Source organism: Oryzias latipes, chromosome 3 (assembly GCF_053564925.1).
Source record: "Oryzias latipes strain Hd-rR chromosome 3, Olatipes_Hd-rR_3.1".
Classification (NCBI taxonomy): domain Eukaryota; kingdom Metazoa; phylum Chordata; class Actinopteri; order Beloniformes; family Adrianichthyidae; genus Oryzias; species Oryzias latipes.
In genome coordinates, this window is record NC_136239.1 from 27,286,459 (window position 1) to 27,305,245 (window position 18,787).

General features: G+C 36.5%; 1 protein-coding gene across 2 annotated transcripts in view; it reads right to left on the reverse strand.

The window, feature by feature from the left end:
• LOC101164142 (CUB and sushi domain-containing protein 1) overlaps nucleotides 1-18,787 on the reverse strand; it is a 411,649-nt gene that overhangs the window by 44,328 nt on the left and 348,534 nt on the right. For both annotated transcript variants that reach the window (XM_023953530.2, XM_078944567.1), the window contains exons 42-51: nucleotides 18,661-18,777; nucleotides 15,930-16,139; nucleotides 14,023-14,211; nucleotides 12,161-12,338; nucleotides 8,869-9,014; nucleotides 8,048-8,128; nucleotides 4,332-4,445; nucleotides 2,889-3,005; nucleotides 2,115-2,186; nucleotides 188-334 (exon numbers count right to left, since the gene is read on the reverse strand). In XM_023953530.2, coding sequence (XP_023809298.1) covers nucleotides 188-334; nucleotides 2,115-2,186; nucleotides 2,889-3,005; nucleotides 4,332-4,445; nucleotides 8,048-8,128; nucleotides 8,869-9,014; nucleotides 12,161-12,338; nucleotides 14,023-14,211; nucleotides 15,930-16,139; nucleotides 18,661-18,777 — 1,371 coding nt within the window. The remainder of the gene's footprint in view (nucleotides 1-187; nucleotides 335-2,114; nucleotides 2,187-2,888; nucleotides 3,006-4,331; nucleotides 4,446-8,047; nucleotides 8,129-8,868; nucleotides 9,015-12,160; nucleotides 12,339-14,022; nucleotides 14,212-15,929; nucleotides 16,140-18,660; nucleotides 18,778-18,787) is intronic.

Genomic DNA, 18,787 nt, shown 5'->3' on the forward strand with positions numbered 1-18,787 from the left:
GCAAAGGACTTCCTGACATGCACAGTGACATTACACTTCAATAAGACTTTAAAGCCCATCATTCTACACAAAATGAACAAAAATCTTTTATCATAATCTGTATTAAAGCTGTAGCCTGGGGCATTTTAATTTGACAAAACTGATATTTTCAAATGGTAAAAAGAAAAGAGGTAAATATTTGATGTACCTGAGTAGCGAATCTTGAATCCTTTCTTGTTGGTGGCGTGGTCAGTAGACCAGCGCAGGTAGAGCTGGTTTGTTTTAGAGGTGAAGTTCAGCTGGGACGAGTGGTTGCCACTTAGAGCAACCAGCAGAGGGTTTTGACCAGAGGATCCTAGTGAAGCAAAGCAAAGCAAGAGTATTTAGACCTTCTGTGTTACAAATATCTGTACATAGAGCCTCATGATGTAACAGAATAAAGCAATAACTTCCTGCAGACCTTAGAAGTTGACCTTACTGTAGGCTCAATTGTTTCCTCGATTCAAGTTGTAAATATTTTTTTATCAAAAAGTCTCTTCTACCACAGCATTTTAAAGTTTTGGAGTCTGACTGAACCACTGCAACAATCAGTCTTTCATTTTGCCTGAATTCTTGTGTTCTGGTGTTTGTGAGTACATTCTACTGTTGCATGATACAAGTTCAGTCAAGCTACATCAGATACAAAGATCTGACTTCAGGTATACAGTGGAGTCCATGGTCAACTAAACTAACCTTTATTTATTCTTTTCTCTCCGTTTTTTAATAGATGAACTCTCTCCTGACAGCCCTTCCAAACATACCATAGTGAGGCAGTTTTTAACTGAACGAACAATACCTTTAACATTTCATGTGATAACTGAGTCCTGAAAAGGCTGGTATTTTTCTCATGAGTTTTTGCAACCCTTACAGCATATCACAGTCTGACCTTGTGAGCAAGGTATACACAAACAAGAAAAAAGGTCTCTCATTTTGATGGCTTTTTTTTTTCTTCTGTTGCACAAGCAAACATTCTACACACCATAAAATAAAATAGTTCATTTTTGGAAGTCTTTCTGTCTCCAGAACTGAAACTTGTCAATTAAAATGGTAAGTTGCTTACTTTTTGAAATCTTTTTGAATAATAACAGCCTGATATGAGAAGGAGTATAAAAAAAAGAATTTTCTTGTGCAGGCCATTTAACAGCTAACTCTCCTCAAATTACTTGTGGTTCTGGGATTCTGCCTGCAGCATTAAGATCCATCATTGGTATAAAAGAAGCAGAATTCCAATAAATTAAACTGTTTTTATCAAAGAAATATGATTTATATAGAAAGACACATAAGGCATCTAGAAAGTTGCAAAAAAAGGTCAATTAAAAAAAAAAAAAAAAATATATATATATATATATATATATATTCAAAAAAAATTAATATATATATATATATATATATATATATATATATATATATTAAAAAAATGAAAAAAGAATTAAAAAAAAAACTTCTTCTGTGTTGTTTTTTTACAATTGTTTTCTAAAATACTTTTGTAAAATATTCACATCTCATATAGAGACATTTTTCTTTTTAACAAAGATATGATACACCACAATAATCACAGTGACAGCTTCTTGGGCAGGAGGGGTTTCTCTTCTGTGTGCTTAAAACCTTACAAAACAAAGCAAAATAATCAGAGCTAAGTGGGACTCATCTATCATTTTCTCTTATGCTCAGCAGCTCTGTCTTTCTGCACATATCATCAATGACCTCACAAGTTTGTTACCATCCTCATTGGCTATTTTATGTTATATTATTGTGTTTTAGGACTAAAGAGTGTAACTTTATGTAAAAGTTCATACTTTTTCTTTGTATTTAATTATTTTACAAATAATAAATATAATATTAATAGTAATAATAATATTGGATGTAATACTCAAAGTTATTTTTTAGTTAAAAAAAAAATATAAGACACTTTATATCATTCTGATCCCATCAGATTTTACTAAGATTTTTAGTTTATGTATTTTATAATCACAGGATTCCTTAAAACCAAAAAAGGCAAAAGCACTCTGCATGTGTATGTTTTTTTTTAAATACAATTGATTAAAAAAAAAAAGTTCACACAAAAAGAAAGAGAGAAAAAAGAAAAAAATATGCACCATCAAAAATCTCCAGTTCGTCAAATTGCTTCTCACTGTGGAACATCTCCACATAAATATTGATGGTGTAACCTGGAAATCAAGAAAAAAAAGTTTAGTTGCAAATTCAATGAAACGGTAACATGAAAATTTGTATGTATCACAGCTGCATGCTCTGATACACACAAATACCCCCACAAATATTATTTCCTATATTTTCTATATATACATATACACACATGCAAATATATGTATTTTAGCTTTCTCCTTTCAGAGCATGTGGAATATATGAGCTTTGAAAGCTCTATTTTGCATTTATTGAATTAAAGTCAGCAGTTCCTTGAAGTCAATGACAAATGCACTGTCAGACACAAAGTGCCTCTATAGAGATATTTGGATTACTTTGTAACAGGTGTCCTTGCATTTGGTACATATAAAAACCACTTCAAACCCTTTTTCACATCCTTTGCATTTACTGGGAACCTGAGTAGTTTTAACTATTACTTAATTGTCAACAGTATCCTTAACAAGGTGTTTCAAAATGTTAAATTCTGTTTATTTTTCAGATTTCTAACCTTTTACATGTTTGTAAAAAATAATTTATGTTTCTGATATTTTACTTTTGGCATTTTTAAGAATTCTCCTCTTAGTCACAGTCAGTGACCTCGATCTGGCAATTAATCCTGCCGCATCCCGGTTTAAGCAGTATTATGCAAGATCTGGGGAATACATTTTCAAAATCTGGGAAAATAGATGAGCAAAACATGTAGTAGTGAATTATGTCAAGCAATGTACCTGGAATCATGCGCAGCAACCATGAGCATGTCTGACTGTTGGGATAGTTTCCTGGGAAGCCAGGGCTGAGTATGACTCCTGATGAAGAAAATCGCTCCTCATTTGCTGGGCATTGGGCTGTCACAGTAACAAATAAAGGCCGGTACATATGTGCAAGAATGGAAGAAACAGAGGAGTGGTGAAAAAATCCACAATTAATTGAACCTCAATCACATGGCTGTAGGATATTTTCAATTTCAAGCAAAAAATTAAGGCACTTTTTTCATTTGTTGTCAAATAGGTGCCCCATTAAGCATGATTAAGAAGTAGGACTTAATTAAAAAAAGGTAGTTTGTCGCTGAATCTTCTATTTTAATCAAACGTAACTTCTTGTAAATTTGTACCCCCCCCCCCCCCCCACACACACACACACACACCTTTCTGCTTCATTGAATAGGATAGAATTTTCTTATTCATCATAATGGCAAAAACTCATCAAATTTTTGGTGTCAAGAAGATAACAATTCAATTTTCCAAAAGCGACATTTTAATCAATACCGCTTTTTCTGTCAGTAATACTAGCCCTTATCCCCCCACCTTTCAGAATTGATTTTACTTTTGTCTCCGTTGTATTTCCTAATTTTACAATTTGTATGGTTGGAACCAAAGTATTGCAAAAAAAAAATTTTTCTTACAAAATATCTCCCACCTGTTTTCATTTAAGAAAGATTTTTCTCTGCTTTCTAAAATGATGGCTTCATAAAATGTTTTTTTTTAACTTTAATTTCCTAGATATGTTCACATAGCAAATGAAAAAAAAAATTAGAATGAGGCTTAGTTGGTCGTTAGAGCTGAGTGCTTTTGGAATTAAGGACAGCAATAAAACTGCTTCTTCCGCAGATTCGTGCCAGTCCCAATTCAGTGGCACAACTGCACCATTACTGCTGACCAGTAGCTTCTGGTCAATAGGACATTCGGGGAAATGGAGAGCTCCAAATATGCTTATCTTGTACCACATGGGTTCCCACTCAGCAGTAGCTATCAAGTGACATAAAAATGGTTTGCGTGTAGCTTGAAGTCAGCCAGGGTTCTCATGATTAACAAGCAACACCCTGCTGGTTCCCGCCCCAAAGCTTGTGCTGGTTTATCATTTTATCATTTTTAACGGGGAATAAAAACTGCTTCACCACTAGATCTTACAACTAGCCATGAGCGCTCTCCCTTGGACTGACATGTTCATTCTGTTTCCAATCTGACCTCATTTTAGGACTCTGGGTGATCTCTGCAAATTTAAACCACAAGTCCACATTGAAAGCTGATTGTGTTCATGACTCTGGTTACAGAAGGAAATTGCTTTAAATTTAATTACAATGAACTCCTAAATTTACAGTGGAGACTCCTTCAAAAGCAGTTTTCAAAAATATCTATTACTAAGGATCATAGTTGCACTAAACACTACCTTACCTTGACACTTTGGGGGTGGGGCTTCAAAGAGCAAATAGGAATTAAGTTTGCACATAAGCTCTGCTTTTCCAAATAGTGTGTATCCAGGTAAACAGCGATACTTCACAATTTCACCTAAAACAGAAGAATAAACACAGTGTTTAATTATTATAGAATGGCTCTGAACACAAATAAGTGAAGGAATTCTAAGATTTGCTAAAGGAAAGTCTTGATCTGTAGCCCCAGTTCATTTTGGATGAATGAAAAGTGCCGTTGTAACATAAATAAAATATGATAAAAAATAAAAGTATTTCTTCCATAAGTTAAAAAACAGAACAAAAATAAAACTTTGCAAGGCTGAATAGAAAGAGCATGTTGGTAAGTCTGGGAGGATTTCTTACAAAATCTGTTGAGAACAAATTTAACCGTGATTTATGTTTTCAGTAAATGCTGGAAGAAAAACCCTGCTCTGCAGCATAAGAACCTCGTTCCTTTGAGGAAACCCACTGTAGGACAGACGCTGTGAATGCCTGCTTCACTGCACATAGACCAGTGCTACTCAGCAGCATTGATGAAGCAATTAACTCTGAAGCACTTCATGAATTTTAAAAGAAAAGGTCAAGACATCTCACATTGCACTGAAACTAAACAGAATGTGGGTCATGCATGAAAATACAACAGTGGAAAAAATCTAATGAATCCTTAGAAAATACCAAGTGATGGACTGGAAAGATTTAGAAAATGATGAAATTTAAAACTGCTAAAAACTGATAAGTGAAATGATTACCATTTAATCCTATTTATTCTCTTTTTTATTTTTTTATTTTTTTTTAATTACACGCAACTTTCACCTAAGTGAATCCAATTTGTACTTTAAACTGATGGTTTTACTTATAAGCAGAAAGAAATTTTCAAAACTATTCTGGGCTGAAGTGAAAAGTGATTGCCCACCCCTAAGTCATTATCAGACTGCAGAAACGTATAACCTTTTGATAGGTTATTTCAATTTTACTTGCCACAACCAAGACTGGTATAATTAGGAATCTGCTCAAGCTGTCTGTCAAAGTGAAAAGTGCTAAAACAACGGATAAAAAAAAAAAGCTTCTCGTTTAGTCAGGAGTAAAATGTAAGAAAAAAACTGCTGGGGACCAGATGTTCCAGTCGGAAAAAAAATAAAATAAAATAACAAAACCATTTTAATATCAACAAATGAAGAAATTAGCATCTACAGAATTAGAAGCCTCACTTTCTTGAAAAGAGATCTACTGTCTGTTTGTTAAGAAAAGGAGAATCCACTTCTCCCTTTAGGGGCTCACCAAGGCAAATGAAGATGGACATTTGAAAAAAGAACCAAAAAAGAACACAGATTACCACATAAACATGCATTTTTTTCCTAAAATTCTTTGAACTGATACACAGAGTTCACACTTTCAAAAGATCTGTGTCCCATCAAACCCTGTTTTTAAATAATAACAGTATTTCACTAAAAAGGAAGAAAAGAACAAGAACCTCACCAACAGCACAGCTCTTTGGAAAAACAGTGTTGCACATAAGGACAACACTGTTATCTTTATGTGCAAGACAACTATGGCAAATGAGCTTCAAGTTTGAATTTTTACGCAACAACATAGACTTTTGCTTTGTGAATGATGTGCTCTAACATAAAAGGTTTGTTAAATCTAAATTTTAACCTGGTTGCTTCTTTGCGTGTGTTTGTATTGTGCGTGTATCTCTGAGTGTTATATTTACAAAATATGTGTCTAATTCCTTTAAAGCATCTCTTTTTTTTTAAATCATTCCCTTATGAATATCCAAGGTTGAACACTTTTTAAGTTTTTATACTACATAGCATGAACCAGCGTTTTAGTGAACGTTTCCCAAGCAAATGTACAAAGAACAAAGGAATACACGGAGTAAAATTGTAACATTGCGTCTCTGTATGGAACATCAGTGTGAACTGCAGAGGCTGGGTTGAGTATCTGCAAAGCTTTCATAGTTTTGTCGATGTGACTGCAGAGCTTGTTCAGACTGACCTCAGCAGTCTCAACAAGCTTTTGTCAGGAAAAAAGCTCTCTTGTGATGCTTAGATCGAATCAGCATTTGTTGGGTTTAGAGCTAACTATACCTGGAGACGAGCCGGACAGAGAAATCTTTTGGTTGTTTTGAGTGTCAGTGAAAGTAGTATTTTTTTGTTAGAAAACCCATCAAAAACATGGAAGAATAATAGCTTTTATCAAATGTTGGAAATAATGCAGATCTGACGATGGTGGATGACAAAGAATCTGAAGGCCCAAATTCAAAAAGTGCCTTCTGTTTAAGTCACATTTGTATACTGTTCTTACTGAAGACAAAGGGAAATGATCCTTTTCAGATGCAGCTGTGGATGGTGAATGTTATGTTTGGTAACCTCTAAATATGATTAAAATACATTCAAGTCCTCAACTGGTGAAATGTTCACAGAGCAGGTCTTACATTTAAATTACATGAAAGTCTGTAGTTCATTTCACACGTGAATGGAGTGGCCCGCTTTGAAGCTGGCTACCACTTTGCCCTCATAATGCAGCTGGGCTGCTTTAACGCTCCTCTACAGACCATAAGCTGGTACCTTGTAATCCAATGTGTCGCCTGACAGCAGCTCTGTATTGAACTGCTGAGGCTGATCTCACTTCTGCACTGACCCGTGGTTTAGAGAAGATTTTCATCTTAAAGATCATTATGATAGTGTAACTTAATAGGCTTTAAGTAGCTCAAAAACCCTTCAGTAAACCAAATGCTATTGGGAATGGTAAGTGGAACAGTACCTGGAAACCATTAAAAAAATCTACTCTTAGTATCACATACTTAGTTTTATACTTGATTAGTTTTATAGTGGTAATTTGGCTTGCTATATGTATACATATAAGTATATCTATATGTAGATGTATACAGTTAGTACAACAGTGAGGGAGAAAAAAAGGGTTGCGGTCTGATTTGCTGAATACTGGCACAGAGCAAACTCACATACCTGTGTAACAGGATCAGATTTGCTCTTGGTTTAACAACACAAAATGTTGTTTTTTGTGTTTACACTGGTGGTGACGGCCTGCATTTTTTAAATATACTTTTTTATATATAAGGTGCTGGATGTCACATGATTGGAAGAAGTCCACATCAACTTTCCTTTTAAATTATTTTTCCAAGTTATCTTCCGAAAAAACAGACCTCTTTTCAATGCTGATGTTTTAGCTGTAGAACATAGCTAATGTCTCCTTGGAGCAGGATAACAGATAACACTGTTTATTTTTGTCTTCCTTTTGGTTGTGTAAAATTGTCAGGTATGTGTTTTTCTCCCTTTTCAAGTCCTGTAAATGGGTTGCCCAAAAGTCTGAGTGCCAGCCTATCTTCGACTTCCTCTTAAATATTGGATTTACTGTCCATCCAGACACGTAGGGGGACAAACACAGCTCTCATGATTGCAAATCTGGAGTAGGGGAGCAGGCAAAGAGGGATGGTGTTTGCTGATATGGTTGTCTAAGCAAGGAAAACTGAACTGCAATTGAGCTGCTGGTATTTTCTGAATCATGTCAGCGATTTCTGTGAGCAGTAAAGAGAATGCCCTTTGCTAAAAATGGAACAATAACACAGAATATTAAAGGTTTGTTCCTATTGACAATCATCAGAATTTGTGATTCAGCCAATATTTTTTCCCCTTTAATTAAAAGTCAAAATTAAAAGTAGTATTTATCCAGAAATATTACCAATGTGGAAGTCTTCATTTTCAAAGATAACTTCAGTGTTGTCCACAACAGGTGGTGGAGCGCATTTCTTCAAACGGTATGCTGGAACAAAGAGGGAAAACAAGGAAAGTATGCCGTTAAGAAACAAGAGATGGAAGAAACTGGAGAATGATTAGACATTTTTAATGTTGTTTTCACAAGTGATATGATGGAAATAGAATTATAGTTCAAACAAAAAATAAGAGAGTGGATCAGATGTGCCATCTTGATTTTCCAAAAGATAGAAAAAAAGATTTGCAGTATGATGTTAAAGGGAACATAAACGTAACATCCCAACTGCCACATACAGTAGCACAAAGCCTTACCATTGGTCACTCTACCAAGCAAAGCTTTACATAAAAAAATGATTTTAAATCTCAAATTGGCCGGCCTTTGTGTAAACATAATACTACAAAAGATTAACTTTTATGGAAGATGGAGCTAAAAAATAAAAAGTGTACATCAGTGTTAATCACAAATGTGACAGTTAATTTTAAATGTAATTTACCAGATCAAGAGAAACACTATTTTTTTTCTTGCCTTGAAAGTCTGTCTCAGGAAAGTTGTACATCAAAAACCTCGTCATGATCAACATAGATGAGGGCAGAATGCAACATTTACGCAGCACAGTTTGATGAGTCGTCCTTTGTGACACTGTTAGAGCTTTAACCTTGTTTGATTGCATTTTTCCTCTTATTAAAGATATTCTGACAACAATTACCTTTATATATATATATATATATATACAAAATTTGTTTTTGTTTTTTATTTAAATTGTTGTAGATATTGTTACTTATAGGTACCGTGGAAGTTCAGAATGAAGAACCCTCCAGTTGAGAAGTCTGAGTGAAAGCGGATCAGGACCTGAGGACCAGTGCTGTAGGCGGACTCCAATGCTGTGTTGCCACTGAAAACTCCCAGCTGAGTACTTAAAGTATCAGGACCATCCCTAAATAAAAAAGTAAATACAATTATAATAATAATCAAATAGCAAACATCAATACTACATAAGAACAAAAACTCTGACCCTTATTATGAACAAGTACATTTTAAGAAAAAAAGACATTAGTAGAGAAATTACGTTTTCTAAAGTTACATTTTTTACTTCTTTCCTCAGACATGTTTCATGTGGCCAACAACAGTTTCTAGTCAAAACCACTTGTTTTTAAATCAATGTTTAAAACAAATTTTCAAGTAATATTTCAGTAAAACCTTCAAAAGATCCATTCATCTTTTTTTATTGAAATTTTAAAGAATGGTGGAAAAATTCAATGTTGCAGATATCTCCAAATAGTCCTCAAAAATGTTTTTATGTCTGTTGTGCCAAACTGAATAAGTTACAGGGTATGTTTTATTATACATTTCAATGATGTATCAAGTCATATTGTTGAATTTACATCATTTAAGTTTTAAAGCAGTTCTTTTTCATGTAAAATATTACAAATGTGAAAATTCTTGTGCTTTTTCGAGAAGATAAAAATATTTTTTTTACATCTTATTTTCTCTTAACTCATTTCAACAAGTTCACTGAACAAAGCCAACACAGAAAAGGCCTAAATTCCCTCATTAAATATTTAATCTTGCTAAAAGGTTATTTTCAAAAAATTCTAAATGCCAAGTTTTAGGTTTTTAATGAACATGCCGTTGGATTAAACAAGGGTTTTGAAATTTTAATTCATGAAGAGTGCGCGGGATCTCTTAGCTCCTCAATAATTCAAGGTCTTCTGAAGGTGTTAAAGCTCATTTAGAGGATGAAAATATGCTCTTTGAGCTATTTAAATAAAAACGGAATGAAAATTTTGTAGCTCTGCTTTACATTCTGTAAGACCACTGCTACTGGGCTTTTAAATATGTAAAAAAATAGAAAGAAAAAAGGTAATTCAATCCATCACCAGGCAAATATTTTTACAATGACTGTTTTGGCAATTTGAAAGTGAAAATGGTAGATCTTCTTCTTCTATGAAAGAATGTGCCGTCTTTGTAATGGAGATGGATTTTATATTTTGTTAATGAAAGACTCAATATTTAAACCAGAATGACAATAATAGTGAAGTCAAAAATTAAATATTTGTAGAACAGTGTCTACTGAACACTGCGATCAGTCTGCATAGACCCTGATATGCTTTATGGTTGTAGTTGTGCAGAATTTATCATTATTTTCACTTTTATAACATGATAGAAAATAAATAAAACAATTTCTACTATATTGTTTTCATGTTTTATTTCAAGTAAGTGAGCAGTTTAACCAACTGAAAACTACAGGAACCATCAACATTCCACTAACACACATGTGTCAAACTCTAGGCCCGCAGGCCAAATGTGGCCCGTCATGTCATTTTATGTGGCCCGCGAGAGCATTAAAGTTTTTAATCTTCTTAGAATAAAAAATAAAAATTTGTGTTTGTTTCTTTATATCTAGGGAGAATCAGACTTGAAATATCGGATTGTGCAATTATACATTAGGACTAAAACACTGTCAATATAACCTACCTAACCTGACAGAATCAAATTTAAAAGGATTTATGCTAGAATAACAAGCAAACATGTTTTCTGTGCAACTGTAATTGTCACTTTAAAAAGTTATAGTAAATAAATAGTGAGTTATTTAACATTAAGGAGTAGTTACATTTATTTTTCATTGCATTAACTTATATGTATAAGTTAAATCTGGCCCTTTGAGGACAGCTGCTATGCTGATGTGGCCCTCAGTGAAAATGAGTTTGACACCCCTGCACTAAAAGATGAAAAAAATTATCAAATTGATTCAGATTATAGCATGTAATTCACTGATTTTTAAAATTACAAAGGCCTGCACTGTCCCCCTGTTGTTAGATCTGTTGGGTTTGATTTAGTGGTACAGGCACAGAGCCAAATGTAACTGATGGAGGACCACAGAGACCACTTGGCTTTACGCCCTGACATCTGGATGCTGCTGTTGTCACATAAAACCAAAAATACAGAAAGCAGACACCAACACCTCACTACTATTACTGCAGAGTGACTATCATGTCCCAACATTTCCAAAATACAGCGGTTATCCATCATTTTCTGAACCTGTTTTATCCCTTACTACAATTATCCAATAGAATTATTAGAAAATCAAAACCTGAATAAATACATTTTCAAGTTGTCATGTTTCTTGTTTTGATATATATATATATATTAATAGTGGAAATACTGTCCACATTATGATATTTATTTTGTTAGTAATCCATTACTTGATATCAAGGAGGCAGTCTGGACAGATTGAAAGTGATATAGTTTTTGTTATGTTTATGGAACATGTGACACATTGAAGTCATGTAGTTCATCTAAAAAAGCACCAAATACTACCCGTTCAAAAAAAGCCTCCTTGAGTTGTTTTTATTTATTGCTACATAGAATGAAAGCTATGAAGTCATTAAAAGTCTTAAACCTAAAACTTTTAAGAGTCTTAGTCGACTTCCTCTATTAATTTCTTTGAGATAAAGTGTTTATTTCTGTGATAGGATTTGTAACATATAGAAAAGCTGCTGCAAGGAGATTTTTTTTTTCTTGGACTTGACCAAACTTGTTTGATCCTGCAGAAGACAGGTGGAATTGTAATCCAGCTCTGTCATTCCTTTCATTAAATTTACCACTCCCTGCTGACTCTCATCATTACTTCCAGAGCTCCCGACCCGTCTCTGGGCCCGTCTATGACCATGCCACAGGCTTAAATTGAATTGGTCAGTGGTCCCATTGTAAATGCATTACTCTTACACTCCCTGCATTACACTCATACCTCCACACCAAATCCCCTATTTACAGTTGGAGAGAGTGTGTACTGTAGATGTGTGTGTGTGTGTAGGTGTCTGTGTGTGTGCGTGCGTGTGTGAGTGGATATATTACAATAGAATCATCAGAAGAAGACAGTAAGTCACAACAGTGCTACAATACAATATACCTTCAAAAGAATGTTTGACATTTATGTGTGAAAGGAGAAGGATACACCAGCAAGGTACTGTATGTCATCAGTTATATTCAGAACTTACCTGTCAGTGTTGCAGTCCTTATTTGAATGATACGTGTAAGACATATCAGTCATTTTTGGCGTGCATGCATGCTGATTCTTACCAGACTGCGATGTAATCTGTGACAGGCTCTGTCTGTAACAAAGTAAAGTTGATGTAAATCCCATGTCCGTGGGAAACGCTGATGAGCCAGCTGCAGTCTTGGGAGTTGGGGTATTCATTGGGGTACTGAGGTGAGTAGATGGTCCCATTTTCTGCTGTCACATTATAGCCGCAAGGAGCTGGAGAAAAGCAGAATATTAATATTTTGTGTTTGAAACTGTTCACTCTTTGGGAATATTAAAAACACTGCAAATGAGCCAAAGGTAAGTCGAACTATAGAAAATGAAAGCTTTTTGTACAGTAATTAATAGGCCTGCACAATATATCGCAAATGTATCGTTATCGCAATATCAAGCTGTGCAATATGCACATCGCAAAAGACGGTGAAAATTGCAATAAATGCTTACCTTAAATATGCTAAAACAATCTTATGACAGCTTGAAGTATTTAACGAAACAAACAAATCTCTTTATGTATTTGAGTAATTGAATATACTCCTTTACATCATAAACCAATCGGATGGAGCCCCTTTATGTTAGATGTTTGTCTCCTATGGAAATGCGGGTCATTTGGAATGTAATTTTTAAACTATTGCAGTGAAATGGAAATGACCTGAAGAATGGCAGACACTCAACTTCAGCGAACAAACCATTTGTTTTGTCATTAAAATACATTTGTATACATGCGTGCCAACAACTTAGGATCAAACTTTCTTAATCAATCTTATCAATTTCTAACTGATGTGTTTCTGCAGTGGTGCTTTACCGCATCCCCCCATTAGCTCTGCTCATATTGTGCTTTTATCTTGTATTGATCTAGATTTTTCAGCCAAGCTTTTTATCCTGTGAAGACATGAGGTTTAAACCCAGATTTCTTCGCTGGTTTGGATGCAGTGCTGCTTGGAGGATTTCTGCGGGTAATTCTGGGACTTTCAAACATCTGTTATGATGCGCCGCTGTGACGACAGGAAAGATGATTAATATGTAGGAGCAGCTGACAGAGCTTTGCAAAGTCCAACAAATCCTCAAATCTGGACAGGTTGAAGAGATGTCACAGAGGAAGGGCAGAAGAAAAACGTTGGGTCAGAAGGGAGAAGCTTTTCCCTGACATGGGAAATGCATTCTGCATGTTTCAGCAAGCAAGTTTGGAGTGCTTCTGGAATGTCCAAAATGCAAACATGGCTGCAAAAACCTATTTTAGACTCCAACATCTGTTTATTTGGTTTTCCTTCATCATGATTAGACAGAAATAGGAAGGAAGGAATCACTTTTAAACTTCTAATGTGAAACTGTGGGTTTTGATCCATAACACCTACCAAGAGATTTTATCTCACTTTTTGATAATGTTTGAGATGTTAGACATCAAGTCAGGGGACAGAACAAATAAAACCAAGTATCTCTGTTTTGCAACAGTCAAATTTTTTGCAACCTGCCCATTAGTTGGGTTATTGTATTTTTTTTTTATTATCGAGTCATTTAAAGCAGACACACATCCATATTGTCCCACAAGTAATATTTGTAGTCCAGATCAATGAGTTAAGTATCTTGTTACATTTTCTGTGTCAAACTCAAAAGCAGACCACCAAATAATATTTGTTTTGTCAATGACAAAAGTAGCATTCATCTTTAACACTTTACTAAAAACAGATATTTGGTAAAAATATATTTCAAGTTTTTCGTGCTGGCTGTAGTTGCATAATGACGTGTTTACTGTTTTATTTATTCAGTTTATTTAGAGGCATAAAAATGTTTAATGAGGGGTTAAGCGATCCAGACGTAGCACTACTGAAGGCCCAGGTCTGTAATGCACGATCAGCCCACTGGTAAAAACAAATGACACTGAGATTGAATGAACAATTCTTACCTTCACACCGGGGAAATGGATGGTTCCATTTACGTTTTTTTCCATGCAGGCATGTTAGCACAGTGTGCCCGATCAAAACATAACCCGGGTAACACTGGAAAGTTATTGATTGGCCAGCACTGTAGTCACTGTTGATTATTTCCCCGTTGAGAAAGGGAGACGGATCCTGGCAGTTTTGAAGTTCATATGCTTAAAACAGAAACAAAAGGAATAACCAATGATTTGCAATAAAACAGTTTGATTTTTCATGTCGACGATTTTGATGCATCAGGAGTTGGAGGTGACGTTTGTATGTTCTCCTTCTGAGACAATCTGAAATGGTAGATCCTCCTTCCAAATTAAAACGTGACAACAAAATAACAGGTGGTATTTAAGTCACTCAATTGCCCTATTGTGTCTTCGTCTAATAGACATGAGTAGGCTCAGGAAAAAATCTTCGACCCACAAAGACAACTAGTGCTAAGTGCAGCAACATCCTTTGGAGTTGCCTCCTTTGAGACAGTTATGTGCACATGTATGCAGGGCATGAAAGCACTTGCTCGAGGAAATGTCAGCACCACAGGTCTATTAAGGGCACATCTCACTTGGCATGAGTGTCATGGAGAGTGAAGCACCACCACAAATGTGCCTTTCACAGCGAGCAGAGGTGGCTGACACTGAAATCCTAGCTGCCAGCACCTAACAGCTCACAAAAACTATTTGGCACAAAGATGATGCAAAATGTCTGCACCGCCGGCTAGCAACCACACTGTACGGGAGATCTTCCAGATCTGGCAAGAATCATGTCAGGGTTAAAAGATAGGAGCTGTAAGGTTGTCAGCTAAACAAATGTGTCAAATCTCTGGTCTTAGTGGGGCTGATAATGATTAGAAAACAAAAAAAAAAAAACAAGAGCAGGTTCATAAGCAGGAAATAGTGATAAAAATAAGAAACGATGCCTCAATACAACAAATTTCCTGATTTAAAATATGTGGAGCAGAAAGACATGCCGGTGACACTTGCAGCCATGAAACTATATAAAACTACAGCCAGAAATGGGGTTTAAATTAAGGCATTTCAGAAGTAATCTATAATACAACTGATACCCCAGTACTTTAGTAAAGAACCAGGGGTTGCATGTGATGCAGAATGATGCAGGATTAAAAGCATGCATCCAGGCTGGGTGTAACATCGTGATTCTCTGTGTGTGGATTATATACTCCTGCCAAAATACCTGGTTATCAGACAGAAAAAAAAGAAGACTGTACACATGAGAAGGCATCCCTTCCCGAATCACAGTGGGAGGACAGTAATGAGTACCGCGCTGAAAGAGTGACTTTCTACTGCAAATTGGGAGTTAAAAAGGAAAACTGATTTGCTTGTAAATAGAAGCCATGTTATGTGTAAGTCAGGAAGCCTTGTTCTAGTTTTGCCCCTGTGTAGGTCCACAATGTATCTGGTGTCTTTGAAGTGAGCCCTTAGGACTACAAGCAAAGCCTGCTGGACAAGATGCCAGTCTCTCACAGGGGCTTACTGACAATCCATCTTCTTTAATGATGAGAGAAAACCTGTAAGGTCTTTAAGGTCTTTAACATGAATCATCCATGGATCAAAGCTTAAAACCTCACAGCAACAAGTTTTTTTCATCCCATCACTCATTTTACAAAGTTTTGAAGGCTTTATTGGAAGACTCTTATACTGGGGAAGCTTATTTATCCTTAGCCTTTCAGAACACCTAATTTGTTGTTCGTTTGGATAGCCATTATGTTTCGGTCCTTAGAACTGAAGCCAATAAAAAAAAGTGGCCTAACTTTAAAACAGAAGTGTTTCCTCTGCTGGGGTCTTTCAGTATATTCTTTATTGGTGATGTTTTGGTTTTTTTGGCTGTTATTTGTCTAAAAGATTTAAGAAACTAGAAAGAGGTTTACCTTGATAAGACAGTTTGAAGCCTGGCCTGTTTTCAGAGTGGTCACTATAGAAGTGGATGGTTGTCAGGTGGGTGGTGCTCATCAAAGAAGGTGGAAGTTGTGAGCCAGTAAACTGACCAATAAGAGCAGAACTGTGCTGTGGTCCGGCCCTGACTTCAAGAAAGTCATGGTTATCCTCTGAAGAAAAGTTAAGGAACTGAATGTGGGCACCTGGAAAATAAGAGTACATCTATTATTAATTAATTTTAAAAAATACATAATTCATAAACAAATTACAGTAGTAACAAAAGACAAGAGGTTTCACAATTGTTAAAAATATGTTTTTCCTAACAACTATAATCTTTATAATAAATAAATCATGCATTGTCGAAAAGGCTGATATTTTTAAATCCAGTTTTGTCATCATTGCTGGAAACAACAGCTCTAAAATCAATGCAATGCACAGAAAATATGTCCCATTCCATGTTTAGCATTTAACTGAATTAGAAAAGCATCAAAAGGTTTACTGCCTTCAGTGATTTAGTTCCAAATGTAAAACAGATGACGTCAAATATACTGTACACATAATGAAATGTTTTAATGTGTGCAACTACCAGCATAATCTTTTGTTTTTGAACTTCATGCCTCCTTCTTGAGACCGGCCTGGAGATGTTAATGGTGATACTTTCCCCCATAACTCACTCAACTTAAGCTAAATATTTGTGCAGAGGAAGGAGATACACACCAAACCCAACAACCCAGAAGAGCTGAAGGCTGCTATCTACTGGACCTTTCAGCAGTGGAATGGACTGATGGGTTCCACGCACCCTGCAGTTTAATTTTATTTCAGAAAAGGGAGCGCCAAAAGGATATTTATTGATACGAATGCACAACATTTTCATAAATTCCAAATGTTTTATTTATTTTCTTTATTTCGTTATTGGCACTACCATCATTTTTGGTAAGAAAAAACATTTCAAAGTCACTGAAATGTAAGCTGAAAATGTAAAAACTAAAATAATTACTTAAAAAATGCATATTTTATTTATTTTATTTAATTACAATATTGTTTCACTAATTATGGGACAGTCTATCATCTGTCCCTGATCTACCTTCCTTTTTCATAAGACCTCCTCTTAAGGTGATGGGGAGGGGGGTCTGCTTGCGACGCACCTTGGGGAGGGCTACTCGGCAGTGGTCCCCCTCCCATGGTTGCCACATGGATTTAGGCCCCTCCCCTCTCAGTTTTAATTGCACCGTAGACATGCGGGACCCTTGGTAGGAGGGGTGCTTGGAAACCACTGCCAGCAGGCAGCAGATGTCCTCTCAGTGCCCCACCCACTAATTTTAACTGCTCCTTTTAGTACAGACACCCTTTATCCCAAAACAATATACACTCCAATGCGCACACCCACGCACACACACACACCACACAATAAAGGTGGGACCTCTGATCTTCTGTTCCCTACCCCATCCCTGACGGGGGGGAACAGGGTCCTCAGCAACGTTGGCCGTGTCCCTTAGTTCCTGGCTTCCTGGGCTGGCGGCCCTCTCTCCATGCAGGGAGAGGGATCCCTGAGTTCTCTGGCAAGACCATGAGCAAGGGATACAATCACAACCGAGCCTGGGGGTGTCCGTGTCCCTGTGGGGCAGGTTCTGTTTCTTGCCCTCGAGCGCTGGGCTTCTCCAAAAATCAGTGGGCGAGCCTGGTCGGTCATGTTTACAACGCTCTTCAGGGACCCCCACTTTTCCTGGGCGTCCTCTTCCTTGGTGGTGCAGGCGGCCCCTGCCTAGCTCTCTTCTGGACCTCCCGTGAGGTGGGTGAGTGGCTGCCAGGAGCATGGGGCGGGTCTCCCTTGAGGGGCCCAGGCTCGTGCCTGAAGTTGGGGCGGGGGGGTGTTCAGGACTCCTGGGTGGTTTGGGGATGATTATTTTTTAACATTCCATCATCCACCACAGCAGAAAAGAAACACTCACTAAAGCACAGGTGTCAGCTCACATTTCTACAAAAGGTATGTGTGACTGAATAAAATGCTTTACATGCGATGGTTTGTATGCTTAAGTATGTGCGGGTGAACTGCAGTTGTATTGTGTGCATATTGACATGTTTGCATGTGAAATTCTTGGAGCCAACAGGTATGTTTGTAACATTTGAGTGAGTGTGTGTGGACAGACCCCGCCCCTTTTAGACTGACATTTACACCTGACAGTAATGATTATAAACTTCCAGCAACTTGTTGCTTGCTGCTTTATGAATCTACCCCCTCCCCTATAACCATCCTTCTATTTCCTCAAACCCTCTTTTTTCTCCCTCTCTTTTGTGCCCATACCCCCCCCCCCCCTCTAACATCGCTCTCTCTTATTCCCTCTTCTTCTTCTCTGTCCAGTCCAACAAAAAAAAATGTATCCAAAGAATGATACAAATAGAATCAATATAAATGCAGTATATCTTAAATTACAAAACAGGTTTTTACAAATATACAACTTGTGTGTCAGAAGATGTGTTAACCCCTATTGTAATCTATCCAATACAATCTGTTTGCTCAGCTGTTGGACAGGACAACTTAGCGAAAAAAATATATAAATCATCTACGTTTTTTTTAAACTAAATTAGCAGGGTTTTACCAGTTTTTTGATATGTGCTGTTAGTTACTAAGACTAATGTATAACTACACCCCCCTCCCCATTTTTATAACTATCCAACTATGCAGCTAAACCAAAGTGTTCCAATTTCCCTTAACACACAGCTTACCATATCCAGTGGGCAGGCTAATTTGCCAGGTGCAGTCCAGATTGCCGGGGTAGTTGCCAGGGAAACCCGGACTAAGGATAACACCACTCATTTCAGATTGGACTCCTCCACATCGAGCTGACAACAT